Genomic DNA, 17,465 nt, shown 5'->3' with positions numbered 1-17,465 from the left:
AATCAGTTCGGTAATTGAATTGATTACCGATCGTTCGGTAATTGCTGAACTGTCAAACAACTACCGTAAACTGTAAAGCAAATGGATCTAACAGTAGACAGTATACAGAAAATGTGTATCAGGTTTCATATTGAAGGTATTTAATGCTACAGTTGCTTGGTCTTCTCGAAAGCAAGGTGTAGTAGAAATGTCATCAACCGAAGCAGAATACATTGCAATGAGTTGCTGTATAAGTGAAGTAATCTGGTTTGGAGGATTGATGCTCGATCTTAACACTGAAGATGTTTTTCAAATACCAGTTCTGGAGGACAATCAAGGTGCAATATCGATGGCAAACAAAGAGGAAACGAAAAGGGCTAAACATATTGACATCAAATTTAATTTTATTTATTTATTTATTTATTTATTTATTGTAAAATCAACAGACACGATGTGGTCCTAATGATTAATTCTAATACTATGTAAGAATTTGGTCCTTGTTTTATGCCGTGAAAGATTGAAGTCGAACTCAGATGACACTCGATTGAATGACCGTTGTAAGCCGATAATCGCACCGTTTATCCCGTAGTTAGTGCGGCGTAAAGGAAGTCGAAGAAAAGCGTTATTGCGGAGAGCTCGAGGACGAACATTGATGTTGATTTCACGGAGCAAAGTGGGGCAGTCGATTCTATCATTCAAAACGTCTGCTATCATTAAAGCACGCGATAGCTCCCGTTTTACTTGCAGTGTGTCTAGACCGATTAGCAATCCGCGACTTTCATAGCTCGGTAGTTGATGAGGATTGGTCCAAGGTAAACGGCGAAGAGCGAATCGAACGAATCTACGTTGAATCGACTCGATTCTATTAACGCCATTGAGGTAGTGAGGATTCCAAACAGCTGAACAATATTCCAGAGTAGAGCGAACGAGTGAACAGTATAGGGATTTCAAGCAGTAAACATCCGTAAAATGCTTAGCCATTCTCATCACGAATCCAAGGCAGCGAGAAGCTTTAGCCACAATGTAGTTGGTGTGTTATTAACATTCAGGCAACTCGTCAAGAAAAACGCCGAGGTCCTTGATGCACGTCGATCTTCCAATCATGAATCGCTCAATAAAGTATTCGAATTTCAAAGGCACTTTTTTTCTCGTAAACGTTATGATCGAACATTTATTCGTGACAACGTAGCCGAAGGTAAAATTGAATTGGTGTACATACCGACTAAACAGCAAGGAGCGGATATGCTAACAAAGTCACTGCCTGCGTCTCAGTTCATTGAATTTCGCAGAGAACTTGGACTGGAAGATATCAACTGAGAGGGGGTGTTGAAGATGTAGATCGAAGGAGCAGTTTTTATTTACTTTATTTATTTATTTACTTATTTACAATCAACAGACACAATTTGGTCCTAATGATAATTCCTAATAATATTCATATTCTACGTATTCTGCTTCGTGACACATTAAAATCATACCCAGATGAAACGCGGTTGAACGATCTCTGTAAACCAATAATAGAACCGTTTGCGCCATAGTTGGTACGTCGTATAGGAAGTCGAAGAAAAGCACTGTTGCGGAGAGCTCTGGGTCGCACATTAATATTAATTTCGTTGAGCAAAACGGGACAGTCGATCCTACCGTTGAATATATCTGCTATTATCAAAGCGCGTGATAATTCTCGTCGCACTTGTAATGTGTCGAGACCCATTAATAACCCGCGACTTTCATAACTAGGTAGTTGATGAGGATCGTTGATGAGTTGATTATTCATCATCATAGTTGATCATAATGATATAAGATTTTTATAACTGTTCACAAGTTAGCACTGTCTTTCCTTTTGCTCACTACTCAAGAATAGCGCATAAAAATAGTTCGAAAATTGTTCAATACTGCTGTTTTAGCGACACGAAATGCTCCAAATTACATCTTACTCTTGAAGTTAATCTATAGAATAGACACCAGATCTCATTCCAACTAATTGGAATGAGTATATGAAATGACTAATGAATTTGAGATGAATGGGGATACCGTTACGCAATGTCTATCTCTTCTATTGGTCGATCGTTAGTCCTGAGCTGGAACGGTGGCCTTTATTACCGTTCTTGAATGCACTTTCTCTTGCATTTCACTCACGCATCATTTCACCCATCAGGTCCCAAACGACACATCCTCGCCCGGGGCAAAACAAGATTTGCCACCATATCGTTGGTTTTGGTTTAGTGAGCAAAAAAAACCTTAACTCCTTTTCCGCCGGAATGATTCCTTGGACGAGCAAAAACAAAAATTGGTCCCAAGGCTTGGTTTGCCGCCCCCCTTAAAACGTTACGCCCGGGCGAGCTTAAAGCTGTAACACATATCTTTATCAAATTGTAATGCTAATTGATTGTATCTGATGATGTTGGGCGGGAGAATAGAAATAGGGCTTAAGGAATTATGCTGAGAAATAGTTCATTGTGTTTAGGAACATTTAATGAAAAACAAGTACCTATGATTATCATCATAACACCACTTTATACTGAGTCTATGGGCGCCACTGCGTTGTTCGTACGTAAATGAAGATTTTTGTATGTATACTAGCCATTGACAAATTAAAACATTTTCAAACTTTTTCAAATCAAGTTAAAAGTCCATCAACAAATCACCGAGATACATGCTAAGTTGGCCTGCTAGTTGCCGGAGAATCAAGATAAGCCATGGGTAAACTAAAGCAGAAATGTATTCGGGAATATATTTATAAATTCCCTTCTGTGCTATAGTTCATACTGCGCAAATCAGACGAGAGTTTGACATCATTCACTACGACTGTCATTGGCTCGTTAAAACATATGTCAACTCAATCCAATTTTTCAATGGTATGCAATTGGAATACTTAAATGACGTTACCGCATAAGTTTAAGTTAAATGTTTTCGAATCGATTGGTAGTTAAATTACATAAATTCACCAACAAATGACTAAGTTATAAGCGTTCAAAATTATGACAGAAAAAGGTTACGGGATTAGTTTTGCATTTTTTTTTAAATTGACACCCAGCCTCGTACAGTGAAGAGTTAGCAAAAGCGACAATCCAACGAGCGAACGCATATACTATCTAGTCATCACCTCACTGGACGAGCTACTTGTTTCATTCACAGCCAAACATCAACTGAAATCGAGAAATGATTTGCAGCATATATTTATAGATTCCTCTTCCCACTACGCAGAATGATACGGTGTTTTTATGCATGACACAAAGCCTCCTATGCCGAACAACAAAATGACGTCAATTTGGTCAGCTGGGATTGGTGGATGAAAACATAGGTCAATTGTAACCATTTTTTCAATAGTATGCTATTGAAATACTGAAACGACGTTGCCATACATGTTTAAGTTAAAAAGTTTCTGAGTCGATTGGTTGTTAAGTTATGTCAATCCATCAACGGGGGTCAAAAATAGCTGCGGCAGAGTAAGGCATTTTAATGCCAAAATATTTAGTTTTGAAAATCTATGATTTGCGTGAAATATTACTCCTGTTACTTGCTTTACCGCTATCGATTTCGAAACTCACTGCGCAGTGCCTCTTGTCACCCAGATTCTAATGCAAGAATACGATGCGAGTCCATCAATGTGTCGATCGATCGATCGATTCGAAATATTCCGATCGAAAGTGCAATTTCCATTCTGCATCCCGTTCGAGTTGGGTATGAACTCGAATATAATTCGTTCGAGTTGTTCAATTTTCGAACATTACTCGATCGACTTGCGTACGTACTACTTTTGTTTGGTTTAGAATCGTTCTAATTTGTTTATACAAGTGTGACGGTTTCGTTTACTAAGAAATGAATAATATAAAAAGAAAAAGAACGTGTAAGTAATGTTGACAGCTTTGATGGTCTGTGTTCGAAATTTCAAATGTTCCCGAACGAGAGTCGATCGAATCATACAAGTCGAACGGAATAAAGAATGGAAGATTCGAACTCCAACTCACGTCAAACGACTCGCATAATTTTTCGATCGAAAATGATTCGGTCGAATCCTAGCTACCTTTGATTTTGCTAGCGTTATTAGGAATACGAATGATACGTTACAGTTGGTGAGACGGCATTTCACATATATACTGCATAAAAGTAAAACTACAACTGAATTTATTGGAACAATTTTTTTCTTCACAGTTTATTTGGATAATTTTGGTTCTGTGGAAGGGTGCAAAAATGCGATACAGTATGCTACTTCGAAATTATCTCATGTTGTTTACGTTATAGTTTCAAGATTTAGAATAATAAACATTGAAACTAGAAATAGGCATGTTCAGCATTTGTATTTCCGTTATATAGAATACTTGTATATTCATGTATTGCTTTCTAGTCTATTCTAACTAAAAGAAAACTTAAACGCATTTCACGTGTTTGAACATTGTCATACTAACTAGAATGATAGAATCAATTTATTACAAATTCAAATGTAAGAACGGTTCGAAGAAATTGCTCTGGAATATTTTGCTGGGGGTACTTTCATTGAATGTTAATCTCTCCCCTATATTCATCAATTTAGTACTACTGAACATGCCTTTCTTGAATGCTTCATTTATTGGAAAATATGAATTAAAAAAAATAAAACGAAAGCTGAATTTAAAGGATAGGTTTTATGTAATGTTGGAAAAAATTTACAGCTGTCCACAGTTAGAGACAACAATCTGTTTGGAAGTCTTGCCAGACTGGTTTCCATAAGATTCGATCTTCCGAACAACATCCATGCCTTCAACAACACTACCGAAGACAACGTGGCGTTCGTCAAGCCAAGAAGTTTTCACGGTTGTAACGAAAAACTGGGATCCATTAGTGTTGGGGCCAGCATTGGCCATAGAAAGGATGCCAGGTCCTGTGTGCTTCAAGATAAAATTTTCGTCCTCGAACTTGTTACCGTAAATAGATTTTCCACCCGTTCCGTTATGGTTTTGAAAGTCACCTCCCTGACACATGAAATTCGGAATCACACGATGGAAAGTAGAGCCCTTGTAGCCAAATCCCTTCTCTCCAGTGCAAAGAGCGCGGAAATTTTCGCATGTTTTTGGAGTTACATCAGTTCGTAGCTGAAAACGAAAAAGAAAAATAAACAATATTAATACAAATACAAAACCCCTAAATCCCTCCCGTGGTTGATGGGCTTGACGGTATTGCAAACATCATCAGATACGATTAATTATTGTTACAATTTAATATAAATATGTGTTATAACTTTTAGTTTAATTATTTAGCTTATTGAGTGAGGCATGATTTGAATAAGATGTTGATTGCAATACGCTCCAACATCCGGGGTAGCCGGTAGGGCTTAACTGAGCTCTTTTTTATGTTTCATTTTCATACTACCGGCCCTTATTACCAGTGTGAAGTGGAAATTAAGTGAAATGAACGTACCCCAGTCAGGTTTCACACGATAACGGAATAGTTGAATGGTGAATTATGTTCATCTTTGACGTTTATTCTGTGAGGTTTGTTGTGCTCGTGTGGGATCTGATGGATGAGGTGATATGTGAGTGAAGTGGAATGCAAGAATGGTAATAAAGGCCACCGTTTCAGCTCAGGACCAACGATCGACCAATAGAAGAGATAGAAATTGGGCGTCGGCACCTCCATTCATCTCAAATCCATTAGTCATTTCATATATGAAAACCATTAGTTAGAGCGAGATCTGTTGTGTTTGTTCACGCAGAGAAATGAAGCTTGTTCAAAATAACAAATCAGTTAGTAGATTTTTAAATCTGATTCATGTTAATTTCAAGCTAAAATATGATTGTTCTAAACCATTTTCTCCCTTCAACATCAACAAAGATCTTTGTTCAATGTGAATAAATATTTTGGTCTTGCCAAACGAAAAAAAAATTGTTCCAGCTGATTTTATTGTTTAAATAATTCATTAATATATTGCGTATCAACAAAAGCAGAGTTGATTTTATTGGCAATATCTATGTTGATTCAATTCTGCTTTATCTTTATGTTAAGAACAAAATTTATTCATTTTATCTGTTGTCTTATTTGTGTAATGATACAACAAAGTTTATTGTTCAAAAGAACCGTATCAGTCCTATTTCTTATAAACCAGAGCTTTTTTTTTCAATCATGAATGAACAGAAAAGTTTTTTACGCGTTTCAAAAGTAAAACTTCATCTGCTTATATAGTTTTCATCGGGCTTTTCATCAATCCAAGCGTAAGTATTGATAGTTAATAATATTAGAAACTGCAATAACACGTTTTCTTAACAACATATATTTGATACAGGTTATCTCTCTCTTCACCGGAAGGGCACCGGGAACGGGTACTGAATCATTGGATACTATTAAAAGTACTATTGAATTGATTGTGGTATGTAGATAAATATTATAAATGTATGGAATATAAATGTAATTGGAATTCCTTACAAATATATAAATTGAAAAAAAAATGTACCTAAAACACGCTTTCAAATTATTTCGAAAGAAATCATTTTACTCGTGAAAACAAAACAAAATGAATAATTTTTACAAACAAAAGCGTAGGTTGAAATACTAATCATTTCAAGTTGATATCTTATCATTTATTTCAACTGCCAAGTTTATAAATTCAAAACACTATAAATATTACCTTTATCCAGAATTATTTCTTTTTAAACTGATTTTGCAAGTTGAATTCACTATGAAATTGTTTGTCAAGAAATTGACAGGAACGCACAAGTAAAATATTTGTTGGTATTATCAAAATATTTATAGAAACAAACTAATCCACTGAGCAAAATCAAATACCTAGTTTTGTTGTTTCAAGCAACAATATTTGCTATATTAAACCAATTTTTCTTTTGTCACTATTTCAACAAAATAAATCGTTACGTGAAACCCTGATTTAGTTACATTTACAATATTTTTCTCTGCGTGTTCGATAGATTGACTTCGAGAGTAAGATGAAATTAGGAGTATTTCGCGTCGCTATAACAGCAATATCGTACATATTCTTAACTACTTTTATGCGGTATTGCTTATCAGAGATGAAGCAAAGATTTTGTATTTGATCTCATCACAATTCATTTATTGAAAGTCGAGTAATCAGTAATAATATGGTGACTCTATTAATGAAATGACTATTGGCACAATGAATTTAGTTAAAATCTATTAGAATCAGGCGCGTACACAGGGGGGGGGGGGTTTAGGGGTTCAAACCCCCCCCCCCCCCCGAAACAAAAAATTATAACCCATGGGAAACATTGTGATATAAATTGTACATGTGTTGATTTATCACCATGTTCTAAAACCCCCCCCGAAAATTTTCTCTGGCTACGCGCCTGATTAGAATAGAAATAGTAAATCAATGTTACAATGTTTGCGTGCGGAATACATATTTGTATATATGTATATGTATGTACACATGTGTATGTATGTATGTGTGTATGTCAGTATGCCTTGGTGCCTGTATATATTTATACATGTATGCGTTATATCAAACCGTAGATGGTGATACATTTCGATTGTAAGTGAATAAGATGTTTATTGCATTACGCCGGGGTTGGAGAGGCCGGTAGGGCTTAACTGAGCTCTTTTTATGTTTTATTTTCATACTACCGGTCCCTATTACCAGTGTGAAGTGGATGTTAAGTGGAGTGAACGTATCCCAATAGGGTTTCACACGATGACAACAGGTGAACGGTGAATCGAGTCCATATTTGACGTTTATTGGTGGTTTTTGTACAATGGATTACTGTGGAATGAGATAGAATATTGTAGAATAGAACGAAATAATAATGACTTAACCAATGGGCAAACCACTGATAGCTGTCAAACGATGTTCATCCAGTTTGTATTGTGAGGATGTATCGTTTGGGACCTGATGGGTGGGATGATGTGTGAGTGAAGTGTAAGAGTAACTGCATGCAAGAATGGTAATAAAGACCACCGTTTCAGCTCAGGATTAGCGATCGACCATTAGAAGAGATAGAAATTGGGTAACGGTACCCACATTCATCTCAAATCCATTAGTCATTTCATATACGAGAACCATTTGTTATAGTGACATCTGTTATCTCTGTTTGATAGATTATCTTCAGAAGTAACATGATATTTGGAACATTTTACTTCGCTAAAAGAGCAGTATTGAACCATTTCCGAGCTCCTACTATGCGTTATTGCTTCTTAGAGACGATGCAAAGACTTTGTATTCGGTTTTATCCCAATTCATTTATTAAAAGTCGAGTGATCGCTAAAATAACATGGTGACTCTACTAATGAGATGACTATTGGCACACTAGTTATAGTTAGGATCATTAGAGTAGAAATAGTAACTCAATGTTGTAATGCTTGCGTGTGGAATACATGTGGGTATGTATGCATATATGTATGTGTATGACTGTGTGTGTATGTATGTGTTTTTGTGTGTATGTACAATATACATTTTACCGTGCTTTTGAGTGCGTTGTATCAAATTGGTAGTGATGCATTTCGATTGTGAGTCAGTGTACACCAGATGCCCAAAAGTGCCTGAGCGGATGGTAACACTGTCAAGGATCAACCGAAGACAACTGAATGTGAACATGCTGTAGTAATACTTGTGGGACCCAAGTGTCAATATAATTTATATAAAAATGTACGTTCTCAGTTTTTTCCGTCAAACCATCATGACCGGCCATACAAAGATGTCATTAAAAAACACTAATCCTTTTTTGTCTCCTTTTTTTTCTCGGAAATGGATAACTGAGCATGAACAAGAAATCCGAAAAATAAAGAACAAGATACTCAAGAAAAGCAAGAACAAATATGATAAATGTGGAGCTGAAAAATTGGAAAATAATTTAATTAACACTCTTAGGAAATCTTAAATACAAAATGGAACATGGGTAAGAATAAAAACACCACTGCATACAACTAACTTTTACTTCTCAGGAAATAAAATAACATCAGCAAAAGTACGAAATGGAAATAAAATAGAAGGACAACAAAAGACACTTAGGAAACGCAATTGAATAGAACACTGGAATTAAGGTAAAACAGAATATAAACTATGATCAAAGGTAAGACAACCAACATGAATGAATGATAGAAACTTTTGGGTAATAATATAATTTCCTCATATTGAAAGAAGCGTTTATATGGCGCGCATGCGCTAATTTGGCCTAAAACAAATTAACGGGGTGGGCAATACGTTTTGGACAGGGCTGTAAAAAGCTGATTGGAACCCTTTCCCCACCAAAATGTAATATAAGGAAATATAAGAATATAAGGAAATACAAAACCCCTAAATAACAAGAATCTGTTTACGACCACGGTTTGCTATGAAAATGTGAAAATTGTATAAAAGTGGATATGCAGAACACAGCCGAAACTATTCATAATTAGGTATTACTTTTTTTGTTCTCAAAACATGCGCTTACTCGAAATCGTCTTCCTTCAAGTATTTTCTATGAAACTGTTTACTAAATCGAATTTCGATCTGGATTTTTCCAGCCGAAAACTATTTTTTCATTATTTTTTAAGATTTAAAAATAATCATTATCGATTGAATTAGGTCTTCTTTGCAATGATCGAATATAATAAAATGTATTATCTGTGTAGCAATTGAGCTTTTCTATCAATTACTTGCGTCGTTATATCCGACTACCTTGGTTGGCAGTTTTAGCGTAAGTTAGGTTAGACATATTTTTGCTTTTATTATACAGTAAAGCTACCCGAGCAAAGTGTGAGATCATATAAAAAACTCGTTCTGATGTTGTGCTGTTCGCATGTAGTGATTACTCAATTTGCAATAGTTTTGGTCGTTTTAATATGCCATCACTTTGAAATTCGACTCCGAAGTTTTGAAGTTTTTAAGTCAAGACTTCAAGATTTATGCAGTAACGTGTGAGAATCTTGTTCGAAAAAAGATTTCGCGCTTTATGTTCGCAGTAAATTAACTATTTTCATGCTTGTATATTTAAAAACAAAACGAAATTCGACTCATCGCCATTGTTTATGTGACCATCGCACTAAGCATTTTTTTATTGATTTATAGTAGTTTTTACTCGTTTTTATTCCCTGCGTTACTCGTAATCTAGACAAGAATTGGACAGTTTTTTGCGTCGTGGTGGAGTAAAGATAATTTGTGGTGTTTTTCGATCAGTTTCGTTGCCGCTTTTTGCTCTCGTATCGCGAAGTGCCACCTGTCAGATATCGTATTATCAAGATACTCAGTACAACACTCTTTTTCACACGAACCAAGCGCCATCTGAATTTCACTGTTAGCATCCTGTTTTATTCACTATATATAAAGCTTGTGATCACTGTGACAAAACTGTAAAACCGGAGGAAGATTTCGTTGAGTGTTCGGGCTTTTGCCATCATTTGTCTCCGACTTCTTGACGCAAATCGACTGGATGAAGTTCTCGAAAACGATGATGTCAATGCTGCTGTGCAGACGTTCTCTAATGCGCAATCGATTACTTTGTACCGAAACGATCGAGTCGGCAGACCCGACATCCACCATGGCTGACCGTCGAAGTGAGACAATCCTTGCGTAATCAAAGATAAACTCAAGATTACAATGTCCCATACGATCCATCGAAAAATATCGGACCAGTAATTGTGAACCAGTGAACTTAGTAATAGTGTAATTTTGTTGACCCTTCGTAAATAAGCGTTGATAAACATTTGAAAACGACAGAAAAATTCCATAGCAACAATACAAGTTTGAAAAGAAGTAAACATATACAAACATACCGCACAAAATATGTTGTAACATCCGTTCACTTTAATACTTCGTAAGAAAAGAATATAGCAAATTGAACAGACAACATTCCAGTATATATGGATGATAGTGCTATAGAAATGCGTGTGCATGATCTTCACTCAAGCGTCACCGATTATTATATTCGCAAAACTATGTCCCAATACGGAGAGATTTTCTCGATCGAAAAAGAAAAGTGGAAGAATTTTTTCCCCGGTATTCTAAATGGCGTACGTTTATTACGCATACGCTTGAAGAAGCCTATACCTTCTTATGTGATTTTCGGTCAAGATACAAGAATTCCGTGCAAATCACTTGTTACCTATGACAATCAGATGGCCACATGTCAATATTGCCAAAAAGCTGCTCACTACGGTAAGCCATGTGATAAACTGGACAAGGAGACAACTACACCAAAGGACAACGGTGCTTCCTTCACACCAACCCAAAGCAACCCCAGTACACCTGTGCTAGTCACCAACAACAGTGAAGCTTCCCCTTCAACGAAACCATCTAACGTATCCCCTATAGAACAAAGAACATCAGCTGCAGTTAACAACTTACCATCCAACCAACCAGCAACTGCAACCAATGTACAACAAGGCTCATCTCCAGCAACTAGCAATGAAACCAACAACAATACCATCGATGCGGCAATGGATGACGAGACGAACCACGAACGAAGTGCCCCTCAATCCTCGCAGGAGGGAAATGGAAGCTCCTCTCCCCCTAGGAAAAGGGTGACAACGAGATCCAACTAAAAAAAAAAAATTATTTAAAAAATCGGTTCAATCGGCCACGTAAAGCTTGTACGCAAATAGGCCTGAATAAAAAATATCTTTAAAAAAAAACTTCCACCTGACACAGTTCCTATCTGGTCACGGATGTTTCAGGAAGTGCCTGCATAGATTTGGGCACGCAGAGTCACCGCTTTGATCGAACTGTGAAAATGTCGAAGAGACACCGGAACATGTGATCATTGATTGTCCTCGATTTATGGCAGAGCAAAATTAAATGCGTCTAGTAGTTGGAGAGGACATTTGCGTCGACAACATAGTGGAAATAATGTGCGGCAACGAAGAGATGTGGAAGGCAGTCAACAGAGGGGTGATGCATATGTCATGGCTCCAACGGAAATGGCGAGAAGAGCAGCGAAACGGTCAAGAATGAGGAGCGTGAGCCTGAATAAGGATAAACAGTAAATATCTATGAGTAAAATTGCACCAGATCGCAACCCCCTCCCGAAGTAATACTACATGGCGCAACGTAAACAAGGAATTAGTAATGCAATTGTTTCACGGTTGTTTATTGCCCGAAAATTAGAGATTCTCTCACAATAACTTGTCGGTTTACCTAAAATACAGCAGATAGTGTTTTGGGACATCAAGTGGAAGTAATATTCACACATACCTGCATCGGCCAGAAATAGTCGAAAACACGTTTTCGTTCGGCACGTCAGAAAAGACATTGCACTTCGTTGCAAAACAAAAAGTGTTCTGTAAGTAGCAGCAACTTTACGTCTGCTTAGCGGTTCAAATTGAACTGCCGAGTTTAGCACTAAGCAGTTCAATTTGAACTGCTCTGCACTGATGAGTCAAAGACGAAACGTAAAAATAATGAATATTCACTATTTGAGAGTCGCGATGAGTATCAAAACATCGCAGTGTTTGGGGCTCAAAACACGAGTAGCTCAACGTAATCGGTGTACTTTCAAATGGCTGGTGGTAACATACCGGTGTCAGATGTCTGGTTAGAAATGAGGGAAAGAGATCCGGATACGTTTTGGTAAACAATATGATCTCAACTAAAGCTGATTTTTGATACTCAGGAGAAATACAATAAGGTATTATAAGTAAAAATATATATAATATCTCAAAGGAACAATCTTTCCAGTGTGCTTTTCTCCTATTCGCATTACTGTTAACAAGGCGAGGTGGATAACACGATTGACTTGTAAATTTTCACACATTCCATAGAAATCTGATAACACCGACAACGATATGCAGACGGCGCAGGGTCATTTTTTCAAAAATCTGTAATCAAGCCAAAAAACTGTCTGTGCAAAATCTGTGCAGGTCTCGTTATTTCCAACCGCTTTGTCGGATATTTATTTTCTCAGTTTTCCCTAGCAAATTGAAAACTTTTTGGTGCTCATCTGTGATCGATTTCAGAAATCTGTGAAAATCTACGATAGATTTCAAATATCTGTGAGAAATTTTAGAAATCTGTCATTTTTAAAATCTCTGCAGAAAATTGAAAATCTCAGAAGCACAGATTGATCTGTGAGCCTGGTATCCCTGTTTACCGGCAGGTACACTCACAACACTCGAAAAAGAAATCACATTAGTTTTATATAAATGCAGCGCTTTATTTTTGATATTCTACGTTATGCCTATAAACAACATCTGGAAATCCAGTACAAGCTATGTGATTTTCACATAATCTTCAAATGGTAAGTCCCATGACAGAAGTTTAAGTGAGTTTCCTATATGAAAACTTCTAACAACAAAATGGCTAACATGTTAGTGACAGACTTGCACTTTTTTGGAAGTTTTTAAAGGTAAGTACAGTTTCAAAACGTGTGTAGTATTCAATATACAAATTTGCGTTTACTTTAAATAGATATCGATATTGACTGATTCGAGTTCTTGACAATTTCAATCGAAGATCTCCGAAAATGTTTAGAACCTATAGGGGTCGATTGGGCATTCAAAAATATTTTCGATCCTATTACTTCCTGGAGAAAACGAATTATATTTAAAAAACTCTAGTTTGAAGTAAGAATGTTTGATTGATTTATATTTTCAGGAATCACGAATAGAAAAGCTTCTGGTGGTACCGCCAGTATCAACGGTCCTGAAAGTTACTGCTGATACCAGTCAGGAATCAGTAGTAAATAAAGCAGTTTCCGAAAACCAATCACCCTCAATCTTGTTTACGTCCGTATCCGCAATACGACGAACGGGTACTTTCGAACGAATACGAATAAGCCATTCTTGTTTTCACTCGAATGAATTCGAACGCGACTCGTTTGCCACAAAATATTCAAATATCAGTAAACTTTTTAAAATAAATGCTAAGCCTTGATGTAATCAGTCCAATTCATGTGATTAACCATATGCGAAACGTTAGAATGTATGCCATTTTAGTTTCAAACGAAACGTGTATTCGAACATCATTCGTACGAACGAAATGTCCCATTCCCGTTTACGGACGAATAGACGAAATGCCGTGGTTTCGATTCGTCAGTTTAATGTTGCGAATCAACCGTTCGAACACATTGAAAAAAGTTTAACCGATCTCTAAAATTATTTTCGAATCTAAAGGTGATTTTTAATCAAATCATAAATTTGTGTTTTGCATAAATAATTTAGAAAGCAAAGCAGTATAGTAAAATGCTGTTTTTTTTCTGGGGAGCCTTTGAATATATGCGAGTTTCAAAGTTTTTATGCATCAATTTTGCATCTATTAAGTACTTTATGGAAAATACGCCATGGGTAAACATGCTTTATTTTATATTAAATGCATGATTTTACCAATGAAATAAATATGTAGGCTATCGAAAACATGACAAAATTGCAAGAAAAATGCAACATATTTTTCGCAGATACTACTGATCGGACTGCTATTTCAAATGCTTTTTTTTTACTTTGCACGAAGTTTAATTTGAAAATTTTATTTACCGACTTGTATAAAATTGGTCCTGAGTACGATATTTATTTATTATGTAGCATTCGTCACTTCCTTGATGCTTGCAATCTTCCTTAAAAAACTACCTGCGCTACCGATTCTTCTTTTGCGCAGGAATCGCGTACGTACACGTTCGAGTGAAAACAAGAATGGCTTGTTCGCATTCGTTCGAAAGCATGTGTTCGTCGTATGGTCGATACGGACGTAAGCAAACATGATGATACAAAATCAGTGAAAAAAACAAGTCAAATAACAAATGATATCAAAGATTTTTATTTACAACTCAAATCTGTACCAGAACTGATAGTTTAAAGTTGGATGGGCGTTGTTTTTATGCATGTACGATGTTTAAAAGTGTGATTGATTCGAACGTAAACGGGAATACGAATTTGCTATACTTTCGAACGTATCGCATACGGCCGTAAACAAGAATGAGGGTGAATATCTTGGCTCAGGCAGTTCGGATTTCGAACAGTCTAGTTAATATCATCAACGTGAAATTCGGTCCAACTGTATTAAAAGAGCTGTTGAACAACACAGAAACCGGCAACGAAATAGGGTCCAAGGCTAAAAACGGAGAGCTGTCATAAGGAAAATAAAGTGAGCTGGCTGAAATAATTGCGGGACATCATCTAAAATTCAAGACCAACTTCTTACCTGAATAATTATGAAATGTGTGAAGCAGTTTTTTTACAATTCGATTGACCTGTTGAAATCGTATTCACCGAAATTTATCATGGCATTATGTATTGATCATTATGAATTCGTTTTTACTCACACACAAGCTACATCTGATATTATTAGTATTGATTATTTTGATCGACCACCAACAATGGTTTATAATGTAGATAATAAATTTATATTTAGAGTTAAGAATGTTTAATTTCATCGTTTCATTATTCGATAAGGCTAATGATGTTACAATTGCGGCATGATTAGCGATTGGTTCTTCCCGTTACTTGAAGAGGAAGACTTGGACACCATTTGGTTCCAACAAGACGGCGCTCCGTGCCACACAGCCAACGCTACGATCGATCTTCTGCGCACAGTCTTCGAAAATCAAATTATCAGTCAAAATTCGGATGTCGTTAGGCTGCCTCGGAACTGTGACTTGACGCCGTTAGATTATTATATCTGAGGGGCTGTTAAAGATAAGTGTTATGTGGACAAGCCAGAGACAATTCAAGCCTTGAAGAACAACATTCGGTCAGCCATAGCTGAAATAAAGCTGCAAACAATCGAAAATGTACTAAAAAACTGGGCCGACCGTATAGCGTACTGCAAGGCCAGCCGAGACAGCCATTTGAATGAAATTATATTCCACAATTAACCGGAAGGATTATACTTTAATATGAAAAAATAAATTTTGAAATCGGATGACAAATTGTTTTATTGCGTGTTTAAAAAAAAGTTCTAAATATATGAACAATCCGGTACAATTATTTCTAATAGAAATTATGTAAAAAGTTGGGTGGATGAGATTCATGTATGTTTTCAGGTATAAGTAACGTAATTTCTTTTTTGAGTGAAGCCAGCGCTGCCAATTATACCGGTTCATTTCGTAAGATTTTGCACACATGAATTACAACTGTATGCAAGCTCCATCGCAAGAGTCCCCACCAAATTCAATTTAATTATCTAAAATTGTGTCCTTAACGTAGTTTTTTCCCGTGTGATTGCTTGCTCGTGCAAGACCGGTTTATACTTTGACCCATTGTACCCCGACATTTGGTTTTTTTAAACAATATATTACAATATTTTATTTAGTCTATTATTAAGTTTTAAAAATTAACTAACAATTGCACAATCTGTTACGTAATAAAAAAAATGTAATTGCTTCTATCACAAAATATTATATATGACAGAAAAAGCCAACAAATATTTGAAAAAATATTTCGTAGCAATCATGTTGTTTGAATTTTGACACTAAGTTTTATTTTACGGTGATAGTTTCATAACAAAAATTATGTTGAAGGAAATAGACATTTGAGGTTGCTACGTTTTAGGCCGATCCTACCTTTCCGGCACCGGCATCTTTTGTTTCGGCTGAGCTGCATATACAGCTGTGTACAAGTGCTGCTCAGCCATATCCGCACAACAAAAAATCGATGCCGGATAAATCGGACCGTCCATAAGCGGGTCAACCTTTATTCGACATTATTGAAATGTCGGTCAGTCACACTTTAGTAAGATTGCATTAAGCGCTTTCAACACACGAACACAAAAGTAGAGAAGCTTTATCGCATAGTAATGCGACTGAAGATTAGGTCACGCGGCATTGTGTCACCTCCCCTAACTTTTCTGTGCTTAGCACATTATTTTGAGCGAGAAAATCGATACTCATTTTTATGGAAAAATTCCCGTTATCAATTTTCTTTCAGCAACGTATTTCAGTAAAATTGCACCACGAATATCGATTTTTAATTGAAATTTTTTAACAGATCAATGCCGTCTTGATCGTTCTACCAATCATCAAATATGTATGTCAGATTGATAGAAATAACTTGATATTGAACTGCAATGTTACTTAGAAGTATCAATTAAACACCTAGTAATTGTAGCTGGAGATCTGCACTCCAAGAAAAATTGACTCACCTCAATGACAATACGTCCCAGCGGTGCATTATCAGCACTCATGTCAAAAAAACAACGCGGTAGACCCATTGCTTTTTTGGTGTAATTACACACTTGTGGAGCAACACCAACAAACGGCAACTTTCGTGCAAATCCTAAAAACGCTCGGTCACTGCTAACACAGCTCTTGGCAAAAACAGCGGTGACTGATGCCCGGATGAATGCTAACGTCATGGCGGAAGTAGATTGCAGCAAATCTACAAACGATGAACAGTGAGAAAACGCAAGAAACGAAACGATTGTTCCCGTATTCGATGAGAGTGAAAACATTCGTGAGTGAGCTGTATAAAATCGCTCATGTACACGTGTATACACATCTCTTTTCTCGTTTCTTCTTTCAATAACAAATATGAGCGAAATAGAAAATAAAACCCAACTTTATGGCAAACAGGTTCGAGAAGTGAGTATTGGAACAAAGGTATGTGGAAAACGGTTATAGCAAAAATCCATGACGTTCGATTGAAGAGTT

At 36.5% G+C, this 17,465-nt stretch overlaps 1 protein-coding gene across 1 annotated transcript; it reads right to left on the bottom strand.

Annotated features, from left to right (window-relative positions):
* Positions 1–4,100: 4,100 nt before the first annotated feature.
* LOC131440717 (peptidyl-prolyl cis-trans isomerase-like) lies at positions 4,101–17,186 on the bottom strand. The gene is made up of 2 exons (XM_058612236.1): positions 16,958–17,186; positions 4,101–5,045 (listed from the first exon to the last, which is right to left on the bottom strand). Exons 1-2 carry the CDS (start codon positions 17,168–17,170, stop codon positions 4,620–4,622), a joined length of 639 nt encoding a protein of 212 aa, XP_058468219.1. The 5' UTR covers positions 17,171–17,186; the 3' UTR covers positions 4,101–4,619.
* Between the last annotated feature and the right edge of the window lie 279 nt (positions 17,187–17,465).

The sequence above is a fragment of the Malaya genurostris genome, chromosome 1 (assembly GCF_030247185.1).
Source record: "Malaya genurostris strain Urasoe2022 chromosome 1, Malgen_1.1, whole genome shotgun sequence".
In the NCBI taxonomy this organism is placed as follows: domain Eukaryota; kingdom Metazoa; phylum Arthropoda; class Insecta; order Diptera; family Culicidae; genus Malaya; species Malaya genurostris.
This window is presented reverse-complemented; position numbering and strand designations above follow the sequence as displayed.